The following is an 18,734-nucleotide window of genomic DNA, read 5'->3' as shown; positions in this document are numbered from 1 at the left end:
TTTCAAGCATTTTAATCTATTTTTCAAGTATTATGTTATTTTGCATTGCCACGCCAATTCGCCATGCCTTTCATTAGTTCTTGAGAAGAGGACATGAACGTTGTGAAAGGTACGATATTTTCCTAAACACAAGTTTTAAAAAACTTTGGATCAGAAGAAAAATAATGCTCCATATCAAAATGTCCGATTAAGTTTTCTCTAGGTACGACACGTCTTCATATTCATCACTCATCAGTCAAAAAAGCAAATGGCCATATCCCATTATCATATTCTTCCTAAAAGAACTAAAAAGAATTGTAGTACACATAAGTTGATGAATGAAGACTACTAAACAAGCATCTATTTATCTTTCAGTTGATGCAACTACCCAAATTTCTCCCACAATGTAGTCATAGTCTTCACAACGACAGTTTGCTTGGGTTCCGGTTTGTGATAAAGGTAAAACGCAGTGCTCCAATTTTGTCTCACTGAGTCTTGAACCTTGACGTCCCCAATAATAGGTGTCCAAGCTTCTTCTCTGGTGTTTCCCATTGACCAGCTTACCTTCTCTGGTGGATTCTTAAAATCAAAGTCCAATGGCGGGGGTGGTGCTGGAGGCTCTTTAGCTTTTCTGCTGGCTCTATTGATACTTCCCTGGCCTTCAAAATGCTGCAAACACACAAGATTCAATACGTATCACGGCTTTGAAACAGGCAGTAAAAAGGTTTAAACTTTTAAACAAGTTAACTCACGTCTGAATGGAAATCTGTATTCTCTGCTTTCTTGGCGCCTTTCTTAGAGGTTCCATGTTCTAAGTAGTAGAGTACCTCAGTCCTGGACCGAAACTTACGGCCTGTATTTGGTTCGTAATAGTACTGCAAAACCCGGATAAGACAATGTCTATAAGTCTACCTATCAATATCTAAACATGTCATATTAACATCAGGGTATAATAAGAAACCACCAAAACTTCATCTTTCAATCACAATATAAACCAACCAAACCATTTAAATCCACCAGTAAGGCAAACTAACATTAATCACAATGATAATGTGTATGAACATTAACAAAACTAAGCAGAACCAACCACATCATTTCACTACAACATTACACTTGACATGACATATTAGCATCAGAGTATAAGAAATCATCAAAACTTCATCTCTTCAATCACAATAAGTACCAAACCAAACCATTGAAATCCACCAGATAAGGCAAACTAACTTTAATCACACTGATAAAGCGTATGATTAGAACCAACAACATCATTTCACAAGAACATTACACTGACACTACTTAAAGGCAAGATTTTTATTCACTGAATCTAATACATAGTTCCATACGATTAAGAACCACATGAATTGATCTAAATAACATTTTTGCAGCGATGAATCCAAATGCTAAACCAAAGAGAACAACATCAATCAAAAGAATCCCACAATCTATAAATTCCAAGCAACAACACAGCTCAAACCAAATAGAGAAAGGAGAGTAAAGCTGAGACTTTTTTATTACTAACCTTATCAACCGAACCAGCTGTAGCACCAGAGGTTCGAACCTTATCTTCAACTCTCCAACCAGAAGGCAACCAATTATCTCCAGGCGCCGCACGTTTCCGCGACTTAGACTCCGCCTGTTGACCCGAACTATCCAGCGATGGATTCATCTGATCCGTACCGTTAGCCATCCCAATGCGTACGCTCTCTCCCGAACCAGAAACTCCGATTCCTCCCTGAACCGATCGCCGCTTCGCACTATTACCTAGGGTTCCGTCACCGGCGGAGGAGGAAATGAAGGCTCCGGAAGCGAGAAGTGGATCGGGAGGAAAATCTCCGGGCACAGAATCTGACATACGAATTAGGGATTGGGATTTGTATTCTTCACCCAATGAGAGAGCAATGAGATTGCAAAAAAGGCAACAATCTCGAGAAAAGAGAAGAAACAAAAAAAAAAAGTAGTCTTTTGAAGATGGGAGAGATTGAGGGGAAATTATTCTGTTTCTGGGTTTTTGAATTCGGTTCGGTTGAACCGAAATTAGAATTTAGCTAAACCATCCTATTCTATTATTACGCCAATTTTATTAGTTTAAATAACAAATCTTATAATTAAATTAATTTGTTTATAATACAATGGGAGTGAAAGGTTACGGAAGCAAGAGTATGCTTAGTTGAAAAATTAACATAGAGAGACTATTCAAAAAAACAAAAAAAAAAAAACCAATGTGTCTTGTATTGGTATGCATAATTAATAACTCTTTTTAGTGCTTTTTCTTTGAGTTTAGTTGCTTCAAATAAAAATTACAAAGAAACAATTTGAGTGAAGAAATATGTTGGAAAAAAATGCAAAAAAAATACTCAAATTTGGTGATTCCATGAATTGTGATTAGAAGCACTTCCTATGCACAATTGATGGTCCAGATTCATCGTACTCTGCTTTTGCAATCCACATCTGTCATATTTTCAAACACATAACAAAATGAGTATATCAAAGACCAAATAAAAAATTATGGATTATAATAAGATGTTATTTAAGATGATGTCTTCACCTGCTGGAAAGTGCTGAGTGAAGCCAATATAGAGCCACCGATCCATACACTGTACTTCCTCTCAGGTGGAGCCACGACCTTAATCTTCATACTACTCGGAGCCAAAGCCGTAATCTCTTTGCTCATTCTATCACCAATCCCACCAAACATTGTTGTTCCACCACTTAGCACAATGTTTCCATACAAATCTTTCCTAATATCCACATCACATTTCATGATAGAGTTATATGTGGTTTCATGGATTCCTGGATTTTCCATCCCGATCATTGACGGCTGGAACAGAACTTCAGGGCAACGGAACCTCTCTGCTCCAATGGTTATCACTTGTCCGTCGGGAAGCTCGAAGCTTTTCTCCACGGACGAGCTTGTCTTGGATGTCTCTAGCTCTTGCTCGTAGTCTAGAGCAATGTAAGAGAGCTTCTCTTTCATGTCTCTGACGATTTCACGCTCAGCAGTTGTGGTGAAAGAGTAGCCACGCTCTGTCAGGATTTTCATGAGGTGGTCTGTGAGGTCACGACCAGCTAGATCAAGACGTAGGATTGCGTGTGGAAGAGCGTAACCCTCGTAGATAGGTACCGTGTGGCTCACACCATCTCCAGAGTCCAAAACAATACCTAACCAACAATTTGCAAAATGACCAATCAGGACTGTCCATAAAAGCATAACCAAACTAAACTGATTTTTTTATGACCAATTAGGGTCGTCCATAGTGTGTTACTGACCAGTTGTACGACCACTGGCATAGAGTGAGAGAACAGCTTGAATGGCAACATACATAGCAGGAGTGTTGAACGTCTCAAACATGATCTGAGTCATCTTCTCACGGTTAGCTTTTGGGTTGAGAGGAGCTTCGGTTAAGAGAACCGGGTGTTCTTCAGGGGCAACACGAAGCTCATTGTAGAAAGTGTGATGCCAAATCTTCTCCATGTCATCCCAATTGTTAACAATTCCATGCTCAATTGGGTACTTGAGAGTCAAGATACCACGTTTTGACTGAGCCTCGTCTCCAACATAAGCATCCTTTTGTCCCATCCCAACCATCACACCCGTGTGGCGTGGACGGCCTACAATGCTCGGGAAAACCGCTCTTGGCGCATCGTCACCCGCGAATCCAGCCTAAACCGTACCGGAGAGAGAGAGAGAGAGAGAGATTTCAATTGAGTATTTTGTAGCATAGTCTCGTACGTGTGACATAGCATTTAGAGAGAAAAATTACCTTAACCATTCCAGTGCCATTATCACAAACAAGTGGTTGAATGTCTTCACCGTCCGCCATTGTTCAATTTCTATCTGTATATGAATCAAGACTATAAGAAAATGGATTCTAGTAGATTGATTATTCTCGTATCAACTTTTCTGGTTGTTGTCCATGTAAATAAATTGAAATCGTTACCAAGAAACAATGAAAATTGGTAAATAATAATCACCTGGTGACTTTAACGAGAAACNACCAAACCAAACCATTGAAATCCACCAGATAAGGCAAACTAACTTTAATCACACTGATAAAGCGTATGATTAGAACCAACAACATCATTTCACAAGAACATTACACTGACACTACTTAAAGGCAAGATTTTTATTCACTGAATCTAATACATAGTTCCATACGATTAAGAACCACATGAATTGATCTAAATAACATTTTTGCAGCGATGAATCCAAATGCTAAACCAAAGAGAACAACATCAATCAAAAGAATCCCACAATCTATAAATTCCAAGCAACAACACAGCTCAAACCAAATAGAGAAAGGAGAGTAAAGCTGAGACTTTTTTATTACTAACCTTATCAACCGAACCAGCTGTAGCACCAGAGGTTCGAACCTTATCTTCAACTCTCCAACCAGAAGGCAACCAATTATCTCCAGGCGCCGCACGTTTCCGCGACTTAGACTCCGCCTGTTGACCCGAACTATCCAGCGATGGATTCATCTGATCCGTACCGTTAGCCATCCCAATGCGTACGCTCTCTCCCGAACCAGAAACTCCGATTCCTCCCTGAACCGATCGCCGCTTCGCACTATTACCTAGGGTTCCGTCACCGGCGGAGGAGGAAATGAAGGCTCCGGAAGCGAGAAGTGGATCGGGAGGAAAATCTCCGGGCACAGAATCTGACATACGAATTAGGGATTGGGATTTGTATTCTTCACCCAATGAGAGAGCAATGAGATTGCAAAAAAGGCAACAATCTCGAGAAAAGAGAAGAAACAAAAAAAAAAAGTAGTCTTTTGAAGATGGGAGAGATTGAGGGGAAATTATTCTGTTTCTGGGTTTTTGAATTCGGTTCGGTTGAACCGAAATTAGAATTTAGCTAAACCATCCTATTCTATTATTACGCCAATTTTATTAGTTTAAATAACAAATCTTATAATTAAATTAATTTGTTTATAATACAATGGGAGTGAAAGGTTACGGAAGCAAGAGTATGCTTAGTTGAAAAATTAACATAGAGAGACTATTCAAAAAAACAAAAAAAAAAAAACCAATGTGTCTTGTATTGGTATGCATAATTAATAACTCTTTTTAGTGCTTTTTCTTTGAGTTTAGTTGCTTCAAATAAAAATTACAAAGAAACAATTTGAGTGAAGAAATATGTTGGAAAAAAATGCAAAAAAAATACTCAAATTTGGTGATTCCATGAATTGTGATTAGAAGCACTTCCTATGCACAATTGATGGTCCAGATTCATCGTACTCTGCTTTTGCAATCCACATCTGTCATATTTTCAAACACATAACAAAATGAGTATATCAAAGACCAAATAAAAAATTATGGATTATAATAAGATGTTATTTAAGATGATGTCTTCACCTGCTGGAAAGTGCTGAGTGAAGCCAATATAGAGCCACCGATCCATACACTGTACTTCCTCTCAGGTGGAGCCACGACCTTAATCTTCATACTACTCGGAGCCAAAGCCGTAATCTCTTTGCTCATTCTATCACCAATCCCACCAAACATTGTTGTTCCACCACTTAGCACAATGTTTCCATACAAATCTTTCCTAATATCCACATCACATTTCATGATAGAGTTATATGTGGTTTCATGGATTCCTGGATTTTCCATCCCGATCATTGACGGCTGGAACAGAACTTCAGGGCAACGGAACCTCTCTGCTCCAATGGTTATCACTTGTCCGTCGGGAAGCTCGAAGCTTTTCTCCACGGACGAGCTTGTCTTGGATGTCTCTAGCTCTTGCTCGTAGTCTAGAGCAATGTAAGAGAGCTTCTCTTTCATGTCTCTGACGATTTCACGCTCAGCAGTTGTGGTGAAAGAGTAGCCACGCTCTGTCAGGATTTTCATGAGGTGGTCTGTGAGGTCACGACCAGCTAGATCAAGACGTAGGATTGCGTGTGGAAGAGCGTAACCCTCGTAGATAGGTACCGTGTGGCTCACACCATCTCCAGAGTCCAAAACAATACCTAACCAACAATTTGCAAAATGACCAATCAGGACTGTCCATAAAAGCATAACCAAACTAAACTGATTTTTTTATGACCAATTAGGGTCGTCCATAGTGTGTTACTGACCAGTTGTACGACCACTGGCATAGAGTGAGAGAACAGCTTGAATGGCAACATACATAGCAGGAGTGTTGAACGTCTCAAACATGATCTGAGTCATCTTCTCACGGTTAGCTTTTGGGTTGAGAGGAGCTTCGGTTAAGAGAACCGGGTGTTCTTCAGGGGCAACACGAAGCTCATTGTAGAAAGTGTGATGCCAAATCTTCTCCATGTCATCCCAATTGTTAACAATTCCATGCTCAATTGGGTACTTGAGAGTCAAGATACCACGTTTTGACTGAGCCTCGTCTCCAACATAAGCATCCTTTTGTCCCATCCCAACCATCACACCCGTGTGGCGTGGACGGCCTACAATGCTCGGGAAAACCGCTCTTGGCGCATCGTCACCCGCGAATCCAGCCTAAACCGTACCGGAGAGAGAGAGAGAGAGAGAGATTTCAATTGAGTATTTTGTAGCATAGTCTCGTACGTGTGACATAGCATTTAGAGAGAAAAATTACCTTAACCATTCCAGTGCCATTATCACAAACAAGTGGTTGAATGTCTTCACCGTCCGCCATTGTTCAATTTCTATCTGTATATGAATCAAGACTATAAGAAAATGGATTCTAGTAGATTGATTATTCTCGTATCAACTTTTCTGGTTGTTGTCCATGTAAATAAATTGAAATCGTTACCAAGAAACAATGAAAATTGGTAAATAATAATCACCTGGTGACTTTAACGAGAAACTGGATCTTGAAACGCCCCGACCTTTTGAATGGGTTCAAAATTTCTGAATAAAAGGAAACGAGCTTTGCTTTATATCGCTCGACTGTAAACAGATCGTGGCCGTTAGTTTTTCGCTGGAGCCTATATCTAAGAGAGTTACGACACGTGTCCACCTATTTTTGGTAACACGACCGAAATTTATGGGTCGCCGGAAGAATCGTTACTGATTTGGGCTTCTAAATTATGGATCATTGAACTTTGTTACAACTATACTGCTTAATTTGATCGGTGTGGCTTGTTATGCATGGTGACGACGTTCATAAGTCACATTAAATATGATTTGTTTGGGTGCGAGAACATATATATGATTTTGAAACAACTAGTAACATATGTATTTAAGTAACATTTACATCAAAAAAAAAACATATTTAAGTTTAGCAGGTAAGATTAGGTATAGGAATTTATTTTTTAAGTTTTTTCAACCATGTATTACTTTCTTATTTATCTCGACTCTTGAGTGCTTATCAGGGTGCTTATGAACCCTTTGCCCCACTCCAGAAGAAATATGTCGACTGTTATGTCTATCAATGAACCACAAATATCATACTCAATCCCGAAAGATACTTTCAACATAGAGAAAAAGTAAGATTATAAAAACTTATAACAGAATAAAATTAAACGAATAATATGAGGGGAGACATGGGCATTTGCTGGGAAAAGATACTGGGCGGAGATTGAGAAAATGGTGTAATGATGATCAGATGTGGGGAAGCAACATAATTAAGCATGAGCATGAGATGTAATTATTTGGTATGAGAGTGCGTCTTCTGTATTTCATATTATTATACTATTGGTATTAACTCTCTTACCGTCCTTTTAATAAAAAATATACCAATCGAAGTTTATAAATGTGCATCTAGTATCAAAGGATGCATTTGCTACAAATTTAATTTTTTAGTTAACAACAAAAAGTGTTAAGTAGTACTAGTAGTTATTTTTTGAATAATTTTTAATGAGTATTTGTGTATATGCATGGCAGTGAAAATTGTGATTTTGTTTTTGAAAATCAGGGGGATAGGATTAAAACTAAAAATGAAAAATAAGGGTTATGGAACAGNATGAATTGTGATTAGAAGCACTTCCTATGCACAATTGATGGTCCAGATTCATCGTACTCTGCTTTTGCAATCCACATCTGTCATATTTTCAAACACATAACAAAATGAGTATATCAAAGACCAAATAAAAAATTATGGATTATAATAAGATGTTATTTAAGATGATGTCTTCNAACCCAAGCAATCTCAAATGGACCCCCGCACACCCCAGCATGGAGACATATTTGACATCTTTCCAATTATTATTTTTTCCATAAATTATTATTTTCATAAAGTTTATTACTAGAAAATAAATTTCCATATAAGTTTTGGTGTCCACATTTCCTTACAAGNTCACCTGCTGGAAAGTGCTGAGTGAAGCCAATATAGAGCCACCGATCCATACACTGTACTTCCTCTCAGGTGGAGCCACGACCTTAATCTTCATACTACTCGGAGCCAAAGCCGTAATCTCTTTGCTCATTCTATCACCAATCCCACCAAACATTGTTGTTCCACCACTTAGCACAATGTTTCCATACAAATCTTTCCTAATATCCACATCACATTTCATGATAGAGTTATATGTGGTTTCATGGATTCCTGGATTTTCCATCCCGATCATTGACGGCTGGAACAGAACTTCAGGGCAACGGAACCTCTCTGCTCCAATGGTTATCACTTGTCCGTCGGGAAGCTCGAAGCTTTTCTCCACGGACGAGCTTGTCTTGGATGTCTCTAGCTCTTGCTCGTAGTCTAGAGCAATGTAAGAGAGCTTCTCTTTCATGTCTCTGACGATTTCACGCTCAGCAGTTGTGGTGAAAGAGTAGCCACGCTCTGTCAGGATTTTCATGAGGTGGTCTGTGAGGTCACGACCAGCTAGGTCAAGACGTAGGATTGCGTGTGGAAGAGCGTAACCCTCGTAGATAGGTACCGTGTGGCTCACACCATCTCCAGAGTCCAAAACAATACCTAACCAACAATTTGCAAAATGACCAATCAGGACTGTCCATAAAAGCATAACCAAACTAAACTGATTTTTTTATGACCAATTAGGGTCGTCCATAGTGTGTTACTGACCAGTTGTACGACCACTGGCATAGAGTGAGAGAACAGCTTGAATGGCAACATACATAGCAGGAGTGTTGAACGTCTCAAACATGATCTGAGTCATCTTCTCACGGTTAGCTTTTGGGTTGAGAGGAGCTTCGGTTAAGAGAACCGGGTGTTCTTCAGGGGCAACACGAAGCTCATTGTAGAAAGTGTGATGCCAAATCTTCTCCATGTCATCCCAATTGTTAACAATTCCATGCTCAATTGGGTACTTGAGAGTCAAGATACCACGTTTTGACTGAGCCTCGTCTCCAACATAAGCATCCTTTTGTCCCATCCCAACCATCACACCCGTGTGGCGTGGACGGCCTACAATGCTCGGGAAAACCGCTCTTGGCGCATCGTCACCCGCGAATCCAGCCTAAACCGTACCGGAGAGAGAGAGAGAGAGAGAGATTTCAATTGAGTATTTTGTAGCATAGTCTCGTACGTGTGACATAGCATTTAGAGAGAAAAATTACCTTAACCATTCCAGTGCCATTATCACAAACAAGTGGTTGAATGTCTTCACCGTCCGCCATTGTTCAATTTCTATCTGTATATGAATCAAGACTATAAGAAAATGGATTCTAGTAGATTGATTATTCTCGTATCAACTTTTCTGGTTGTTGTCCATGTAAATAAATTGAAATCGTTACCAAGAAACAATGAAAATTGGTAAATAATAATCACCTGGTGACTTTAACGAGAAACTGGATCTTGAAACGCCCCGACCTTTTGAATGGGTTCAAAATTTCTGAATAAAAGGAAACGAGCTTTGCTTTATATCGCTCGACTGTAAACAGATCGTGGCCGTTAGTTTTTCGCTGGAGCCTATATCTAAGAGAGTTACGACACGTGTCCACCTATTTTTGGTAACACGACCGAAATTTATGGGTCGCCGGAAGAATCGTTACTGATTTGGGCTTCTAAATTATGGATCATTGAACTTTGTTACAACTATACTGCTTAATTTGATCGGTGTGGCTTGTTATGCATGGTGACGACGTTCATAAGTCACATTAAATATGATTTGTTTGGGTGCGAGAACATATATATGATTTTGAAACAACTAGTAACATATGTATTTAAGTAACATTTACATCAAAAAAAAAACATATTTAAGTTTAGCAGGTAAGATTAGGTATAGGAATTTATTTTTTAAGTTTTTTCAACCATGTATTACTTTCTTATTTATCTCGACTCTTGAGTGCTTATCAGGGTGCTTATGAACCCTTTGCCCCACTCCAGAAGAAATATGTCGACTGTTATGTCTATCAATGAACCACAAATATCATACTCAATCCCGAAAGATACTTTCAACATAGAGAAAAAGTAAGATTATAAAAACTTATAACAGAATAAAATTAAACGAATAATATGAGGGGAGACATGGGCATTTGCTGGGAAAAGATACTGGGCGGAGATTGAGAAAATGGTGTAATGATGATCAGATGTGGGGAAGCAACATAATTAAGCATGAGCATGAGATGTAATTATTTGGTATGAGAGTGCGTCTTCTGTATTTCATATTATTATACTATTGGTATTAACTCTCTTACCGTCCTTTTAATAAAAAATATACCAATCGAAGTTTATAAATGTGCATCTAGTATCAAAGGATGCATTTGCTACAAATTTAATTTTTTAGTTAACAACAAAAAGTGTTAAGTAGTACTAGTAGTTATTTTTTGAATAATTTTTAATGAGTATTTGTGTATATGCATGGCAGTGAAAATTGTGATTTTGTTTTTGAAAATCAGGGGGATAGGATTAAAACTAAAAATGAAAAATAAGGGTTATGGAACAGACCTCAAGAAATAAGAAACTTAGGATGCGGTGAAACCCAAGCAATCTCAAATGGACCCCCGCACACCCCAGCATGGAGACATATTTGACATCTTTCCAATTATTATTTTTTCCATAAATTATTATTTTCATAAAGTTTATTACTAGAAAATAAATTTCCATATAAGTTTTGGTGTCCACATTTCCTTACAAGATTTCGTTGGATATTAATGATTTTTAAGACACAAAATGATCATTTGTAAGGACAATCAAGTTGGTTGGAAAAAATGGAGTGACTGGTTCAGTAATTTTTTTACGTGCCATATAAAATGAGCTTATCGAATGGTTGTAGACCATCTTTGCTTTGGCCAATAAAAGTTCACTAATTAAATTAAAAGTTTTAATGATATTTGTTCAGGAATTACCGAGACGAATACAAATTTCAAAATTTATAAAACTCAAAAAGAATAGGGTTTAGATTACAACCTTATATATATCAATATAAAAATTCCGATCCGGACATATGTCGATGGAGAGTGGTTAAAAACAACGATATTATGAAATGAGAGTAAATGACAAAAAAGAAAAAAACGTACTGAAAACGCAAGAGCTATGTGATTTAACTTTTAAGACAGAACATCAAATCAACTTTATCTTTTTATTAGAAAATAAGTTTTTACAAGGTTTTTCCTTAACTCTATTTTCTAATCTTATTCTCTCTGGCCTAGATTGAATCTTCAAACTATTCTTTTTTGAAGTTTAAGATTCAAACGCTAAGATCTTTCAATTCATGAAGTGCTAATCGNGTGGCTCACACCATCTCCAGAGTCCAAAACAATACCTAACCAACAATTTGCAAAATGACCAATCAGGACTGTCCATAAAAGCATAACCAAACTAAACTGATTTTTTTATGACCAATTAGGGTCGTCCATAGTGTGTTACTGACCAGTTGTACGACCACTGGCATAGAGTGAGAGAACAGCTTGAATGGCAACATACATAGCAGGAGTGTTGAACGTCTCAAACATGATCTGAGTCATCTTCTCACGGTTAGCTTTTGGGTTGAGAGGAGCTTCGGTTAAGAGAACCGGGTGTTCTTCAGGGGCAACACGAAGCTCATTGTAGAAAGTGTGATGCCAAATCTTCTCCATGTCATCCCAATTGTTAACAATTCCATGCTCAATTGGGTACTTGAGAGTCAAGATACCACGTTTTGACTGAGCCTCGTCTCCAACATAAGCATCCTTTTGTCCCATCCCAACCATCACACCCGTGTGGCGTGGACGGCCTACAATGCTCGGGAAAACCGCTCTTGGCGCATCGTCACCCGCGAATCCAGCCTAAACCGTACCGGAGAGAGAGAGAGAGAGAGAGATTTCAATTGAGTATTTTGTAGCATAGTCTCGTACGTGTGACATAGCATTTAGAGAGAAAAATTACCTTAACCATTCCAGTGCCATTATCACAAACAAGTGGTTGAATGTCTTCACCGTCCGCCATTGTTCAATTTCTATCTGTATATGAATCAAGACTATAAGAAAATGGATTCTAGTAGATTGATTATTCTCGTATCAACTTTTCTGGTTGTTGTCCATGTAAATAAATTGAAATCGTTACCAAGAAACAATGAAAATTGGTAAATAATAATCACCTGGTGACTTTAACGAGAAACTGGATCTTGAAACGCCCCGACCTTTTGAATGGGTTCAAAATTTCTGAATAAAAGGAAACGAGCTTTGCTTTATATCGCTCGACTGTAAACAGATCGTGGCCGTTAGTTTTTCGCTGGAGCCTATATCTAAGAGAGTTACGACACGTGTCCACCTATTTTTGGTAACACGACCGAAATTTATGGGTCGCCGGAAGAATCGTTACTGATTTGGGCTTCTAAATTATGGATCATTGAACTTTGTTACAACTATACTGCTTAATTTGATCGGTGTGGCTTGTTATGCATGGTGACGACGTTCATAAGTCACATTAAATATGATTTGTTTGGGTGCGAGAACATATATATGATTTTGAAACAACTAGTAACATATGTATTTAAGTAACATTTACATCAAAAAAAAAACATATTTAAGTTTAGCAGGTAAGATTAGGTATAGGAATTTATTTTTTAAGTTTTTTCAACCATGTATTACTTTCTTATTTATCTCGACTCTTGAGTGCTTATCAGGGTGCTTATGAACCCTTTGCCCCACTCCAGAAGAAATATGTCGACTGTTATGTCTATCAATGAACCACAAATATCATACTCAATCCCGAAAGATACTTTCAACATAGAGAAAAAGTAAGATTATAAAAACTTATAACAGAATAAAATTAAACGAATAATATGAGGGGAGACATGGGCATTTGCTGGGAAAAGATACTGGGCGGAGATTGAGAAAATGGTGTAATGATGATCAGATGTGGGGAAGCAACATAATTAAGCATGAGCATGAGATGTAATTATTTGGTATGAGAGTGCGTCTTCTGTATTTCATATTATTATACTATTGGTATTAACTCTCTTACCGTCCTTTTAATAAAAAATATACCAATCGAAGTTTATAAATGTGCATCTAGTATCAAAGGATGCATTTGCTACAAATTTAATTTTTTAGTTAACAACAAAAAGTGTTAAGTAGTACTAGTAGTTATTTTTTGAATAATTTTTAATGAGTATTTGTGTATATGCATGGCAGTGAAAATTGTGATTTTGTTTTTGAAAATCAGGGGGATAGGATTAAAACTAAAAATGAAAAATAAGGGTTATGGAACAGACCTCAAGAAATAAGAAACTTAGGATGCGGTGAAACCCAAGCAATCTCAAATGGACCCCCGCACACCCCAGCATGGAGACATATTTGACATCTTTCCAATTATTATTTTTTCCATAAATTATTATTTTCATAAAGTTTATTACTAGAAAATAAATTTCCATATAAGTTTTGGTGTCCACATTTCCTTACAAGATTTCGTTGGATATTAATGATTTTTAAGACACAAAATGATCATTTGTAAGGACAATCAAGTTGGTTGGAAAAAATGGAGTGACTGGTTCAGTAATTTTTTTACGTGCCATATAAAATGAGCTTATCGAATGGTTGTAGACCATCTTTGCTTTGGCCAATAAAAGTTCACTAATTAAATTAAAAGTTTTAATGATATTTGTTCAGGAATTACCGAGACGAATACAAATTTCAAAATTTATAAAACTCAAAAAGAATAGGGTTTAGATTACAACCTTATATATATCAATATAAAAATTCCGATCCGGACATATGTCGATGGAGAGTGGTTAAAAACAACGATATTATGAAATGAGAGTAAATGACAAAAAAGAAAAAAACGTACTGAAAACGCAAGAGCTATGTGATTTAACTTTTAAGACAGAACATCAAATCAACTTTATCTTTTTATTAGAAAATAAGTTTTTACAAGGTTTTTCCTTAACTCTATTTTCTAATCTTATTCTCTCTGGCCTAGATTGAATCTTCAAACTATTCTTTTTTGAAGTTTAAGATTCAAACGCTAAGATCTTTCAATTCATGAAGTGCTAATCGTTCTCAAGACTCAGCCTCCCATATTTATACTAATTGGACTTAGCCACACAATAGGCTAATTCCCAATTCTAATCAAACTAGAAATTGTTAATTTCCTTTTTACAATTTAGGTAATTAACAATTCTCATAAAACTTCCTTTTATCTTTATGTTAAGAAAGTCCTTAGTCTTCTAAATCTTTCTTGTCACTTCTCGAGTTTTCTCTTGAACACTAAATAAATTTCCTTCTTCTTTAAATTGACCTTGCTGATCCACATCCTGTACTATTTTTGTTTTAGTACATCATCTATGTCAATAAATGCATCTTCAATCTCCCCCTTTTTAACCTTATGCTCCTTCAAGCATCCATGATCTATAATTTGCAGTAATACTAAACTTCACAAACTTATCAGAAAGTCTGATTGACAAGCATTCAAAGTTTAACACGAAACTGAAACATCCCAAAAACCAAGGTCTAAAAACAAAAGAAGTTCAACATTTAAAACAAACTGAAGAACAAACTATCTTGATGCTCCCCCGCAAACTGAGACATACTCCCCCATAAACTGATTCTTCTCCCCCTGCTTGAAGAGTATACAAGTTAAAAACCAATCAGAGCATCTTTGACATGGGATGATTCTGGGTCAATCGATGTACCACTCCGGATAGAGTCTGTAGTACTCGAGCTGTATCAATTAGAGCTCCATAAACAACCTCAGGATCATTCTGATCGATCAATGGCATATGAATGCTTCCAAGCTCAACATTAAGATAATTCTGACCAGGATTTGCAGCAGCAGGTGGTGCAGATGATATTGGTGGAACATAAAAAATAGGACACTCAAGGAACTTAGCAGCATAGGCCTTACCAGTGCGAGCATCTTTCCGATATGCTACAGGTTTGACAAACACTTCAGACTCAGTTGTCTCTATCTTCTTCTGATGCATAAGAACCTTAAAAATAGTCCTAGGAAACACTAACTACCGAGAACCATTCTTCTTAACAGTAGACAACTCAAACGCCTGATCATAAACCATTCATCCAAAGTCGAAGCGAATTCCTTTGAAAATTTTGTACACAAGCCTAGCTCGTTGCTCAGACACATGATTCCTATGAGACGATGGTATCCAGTTATAACCCGAGATGCTGAATAAAGCTCCAAACGCAGCTGGTAAATCTTTTGGATTCATATCTGCCCATGAAATATTATCTTCTCCACTCAGAATTTCAACAATTTTACCAAGACTAAGTAATTCAGCATCTGCATCAGCTTGTTTTTCTGCTTTAGTCAAAGGTGATTGGCGAAATGCTCTGTTAATAGCAGCTGGAGAAAAATCATAAGAATACCCACGAACACTCACTACAACTCCACCTGTTGGCGCTTTGACTGGCAAACTAGCATAAAACTCAGCGATTACTTCTTTAACATAGCAAGGCAAATTTTCAACACAATTTGGTATACCCATTCTCTTAATCAAATCTAGAAAACCCCATTCATCCTTACACTTAAGATCCACAGAACGTTCCTCCGTAATTCCACGAGAAATAAAAATATTGTACCTTGATGAAGCTGTTGTATTAACCTTTGATTTAGATCTTGTACTCGGTTCCCCTGTTTTTCTTTTTCGAGAATCACGAACTCGAGTAGTCGAAATCCCACAAGGGTTCTCATTGAACTCGACTTCCTCCGATTCATTTAGATCAACATTACATGCCGTCACAAACGACTCACTCTCGTCCGATATTGTGTCTCTCGAAGATGAATCCTCCGAATACGGAACCAAACCTGGTGCATGTTCCAACTCCTCGATTTCTTCATCAATTAGATGTGGTTGATTTTTATCACCATCGGACCGATTCTCACACTTTCTTCTTCCGGAAATCAACCCACTTTGTGTTGCTCAAACCATTGCAATTTACACTCTCTTTTTTTCGACAAGCAAACATTTAGGGTTTTTATTTTATATAGTTGCCTCTTCCTCTTCTTCGATAGCTACAAGATCTCCGATGATAAACCAATAAACCCTTTATTAAAAAGAAACAAAACAGCCCAAGCCCATAACTATACGATCCAAGCACAAAAACACCCAACTGGTCCACTATCAAAACAATTACTTCAATCAATCTTGAACCAGTTACTGTACCACAAAGGTACAATCAAATTCTGCACACTCCAATCAGATTTCTCAGCATCACAAATCTTTGATAATCTAGTGCTTTAGTGAAAAAATCAGCCAATGGCATCTCTGTAGACATATGATCAATCTGAACCTCTTTGTTCTCAACAAGTTTTCTAATAAAATGATGTCTCACATCAATATGCTTTGTCCTTGAATGTTGTACATGATTCTTTGACAAATCGATGGCACTTTGGTTGTCACATAAAACTTGAAGGATTCCTGAATCCATGCCATAATCTGCAGACATTTGCTTCATCCAAAGTAATTGAGTGCAGCAACTTCCCATAGCTGTTGATAATGATGCAGAATTCTGTTTCTTACTTAACCAAGAAATTAAGTTATTTCCCAAAAAGAAACAACCACCACTTGTACTCTTTCGATCATCCAGACTCCCAGCATAATCTGCATCACAATATCCTACTAAACTCGAATTTGACCCTTTTGACATTCAAAGACCGAGATCAAGGGTTTTGCTTGATATCTTGCACAAACTCCTATATTGTAGCATAAATCAGGTATGCTAGCAGTCAAATACAACAAACTTCCGATCATACCTGTATACAAGGTAACATCAACATCTTGCCCTTTCTCATCCTTTGTTAATTTCTTTGTCGTACTCATTGGAATGACCGCTTCTTTGCACTTATCTAGCTTAAACTTTGTTAGTAGCTTCCTTGCATAGGTACTTTGTGACACAAATATCCCCTCATCTGTTTGAGTGATCTGCAAACCCAGAAAGTACTTCAATTCTCCAACAAGACTCATTTCAAACTCTTGAGACATATTCTCCACAAACTTATTCACCAAATCTTGTGATGTGCTTCCAAAGATGATATCATCCACATAAATTTGTACAACCATGATGTTTTGCTCTCTGGTTAATACAAACAAAGTCTTGTCTACATTTCCTCGTTCATAACCTTGCTGTAATAAAAAGTTAGTCAACCTTTCATACCATGCCTTTGGAGCTTGTTTCAAACCATATAAGGCTTTCTTTAGATTACAAACATAATCTGGATTCTTTGGATCTTCAAATCCCTTAGGTTGTTCCACATATACTTTTTCCTGTAGAATTCCATTTAGAAAAGCACTCATAACATCCATCTGAAACACCTTGAAATTCATGATACACGCCATTCCTAGAAAAAATCTTATTGATTCAAGTCATGCTACTGGAGCAAATGTCTCCTCAAAATCAATTCCTTCAATCTGTGTATATCCTTGAGCCACCAATCTTGCCTTGTTTCGAACCACATTTCCATTCTCATCAGTTTTGTTCTTGAAAATCCATTCCGTCCCTATCACATTTACATTGTTACGTCGTGGAACTAACTCCCATACCTCGTTTCGCTCAAATTGCTCTAACTCCTCTTCGATTGATATAATCCATGAATTATCATCAAGAGCTTCAAGATGATTCTTTGGTTCAAAGAATGAAACAAAACACTCAAAGTGAACTTTTTCCCAGCTTGCAAAGTTGCTCTCCATTTTCTTAAAATCAATCTTAACACCTCTGGTTTTCATACCTTCTCTGAGATCCCCTATAACATCTGATGCAGAGTGATTTTTATGAACTTGCAGCGAAGGTTCTTGGCTTTTGATCAACTTTTCTTCAGATTTGATGTCAGCTTCCACTTCTTCTAGTCTACTTGTACCCAAATCTTCTGAATCACTGTTAGATTCATCTCCAGTCCATTGATTAAAAGACAAATCATCAAAGACCACATTAACTGATTCTACTATGGTACTTAACCTTTTGTTGTAAATTCTGAAAGATGTACTACTTTCTGAATAACCAAGAAATAGTCCTTCATCACTCTTAGAATCAAATTTTCCGAGATAATCCTTGTCATTCAGGATGTAACACTTGCATCCAAATACATGAAAATAACTCAGATTTGGACTTTTACCTTTCCACAACTCATATGGCATCTTGGTTGAGTTTTTCCTCACATGTACTCGATTTATGATGTAACACGCTGTATTTAATGCTTCAGCCCAGAATTTTTGTGAAACTCGATTTCCATGAATCATTGCTCGAGCCATTTCTTGCAAAGTTCTATTCTTCCTTTCAACCACTCCGTTTTGCTGAGGCATCCTAGGAGCAGAAAACTGATGTGATATGCCATGATTCTCACAAAATATTTTCATTGCTTCGTTTTGAAATTCACCACCATGGTCACTGTGTATTCTTTTAATTCCTCCTTTCTCATTTATGAGTTGTAAAGCCCAGATCCTAAAACTTTCCATAGTATCTGATTTCTCACGAATGAAGCGAAC

General features: G+C 37.3%; 6 protein-coding genes across 6 annotated transcripts; all 6 read right to left on the bottom strand.

Annotated features, from left to right (window-relative positions):
• Positions 163 to 1,924, bottom strand: LOC104762049 (methyl-CpG-binding domain-containing protein 6-like). Its single transcript, XM_010485256.2, is given in 4 exon segments — positions 163 to 443; positions 445 to 648; positions 732 to 854; positions 1,499 to 1,924. Coding segments are annotated over 4 exon segments (705 nt in total). The 5' UTR covers positions 1,832 to 1,924; the 3' UTR covers positions 163 to 398.
• LOC104762051 (actin-12) lies at positions 767 to 6,826 on the bottom strand. Its single transcript, XM_010485258.2, has 6 exons — positions 6,765 to 6,826; positions 6,554 to 6,627; positions 6,060 to 6,453; positions 5,338 to 5,951; positions 4,312 to 5,240; positions 767 to 854 (listed from the first exon to the last, which is right to left on the bottom strand). The coding sequence occupies exons 2-5, from the start codon at positions 6,611 to 6,613 to the stop codon at positions 5,175 to 5,177; spliced, it is 1,134 nt and encodes a 377-aa protein (XP_010483560.1). The 5' UTR covers positions 6,614 to 6,627; positions 6,765 to 6,826; the 3' UTR covers positions 767 to 854; positions 4,312 to 5,174.
• Positions 2,114 to 3,972, bottom strand: LOC104762050 (actin-12). Its single transcript, XM_010485257.2, has 5 exons — positions 3,952 to 3,972; positions 3,741 to 3,814; positions 3,247 to 3,640; positions 2,525 to 3,138; positions 2,114 to 2,427 (listed from the first exon to the last, which is right to left on the bottom strand). The coding sequence occupies exons 2-5, from the start codon at positions 3,798 to 3,800 to the stop codon at positions 2,362 to 2,364; spliced, it is 1,134 nt and encodes a 377-aa protein (XP_010483559.1). The 5' UTR covers positions 3,801 to 3,814; positions 3,952 to 3,972; the 3' UTR covers positions 2,114 to 2,361.
• Positions 4,217 to 4,644, bottom strand: LOC104763579 (methyl-CpG-binding domain-containing protein 6-like). Its single transcript, XM_010486935.1, has 2 exons — positions 4,312 to 4,644; positions 4,217 to 4,234 (listed from the first exon to the last, which is right to left on the bottom strand). Exons 1-2 carry the CDS (start codon positions 4,642 to 4,644, stop codon positions 4,217 to 4,219), a joined length of 351 nt encoding a protein of 116 aa, XP_010485237.1.
• On the bottom strand, positions 7,883 to 9,708 carry LOC104762048 (actin-12). The gene is made up of 5 exons (XM_010485254.1): positions 9,647 to 9,708; positions 9,436 to 9,509; positions 8,942 to 9,335; positions 8,220 to 8,833; positions 7,883 to 7,959 (listed from the first exon to the last, which is right to left on the bottom strand). Exons 2-5 carry the CDS (start codon positions 9,493 to 9,495, stop codon positions 7,894 to 7,896), a joined length of 1,134 nt encoding a protein of 377 aa, XP_010483556.1. The 5' UTR covers positions 9,496 to 9,509; positions 9,647 to 9,708; the 3' UTR covers positions 7,883 to 7,893.
• Positions 11,530 to 12,457, bottom strand: LOC104763578 (actin-4-like). Its single transcript, XM_010486934.1, has 4 exons — positions 12,396 to 12,457; positions 12,185 to 12,258; positions 11,691 to 12,084; positions 11,530 to 11,582 (listed from the first exon to the last, which is right to left on the bottom strand). Exons 2-4 carry the CDS (start codon positions 12,242 to 12,244, stop codon positions 11,530 to 11,532), a joined length of 507 nt encoding a protein of 168 aa, XP_010485236.1. The 5' UTR covers positions 12,245 to 12,258; positions 12,396 to 12,457.

The sequence above is a fragment of the Camelina sativa genome, chromosome 18 (genome assembly GCF_000633955.1).
Source record: "Camelina sativa cultivar DH55 chromosome 18, Cs, whole genome shotgun sequence".
NCBI lineage: Eukaryota > Viridiplantae > Streptophyta > Magnoliopsida > Brassicales > Brassicaceae > Camelina > Camelina sativa.
The sequence above is the reverse complement of the archived record's forward strand: the minus strand, read 5'-3'. Positions and strand labels throughout refer to the sequence as shown.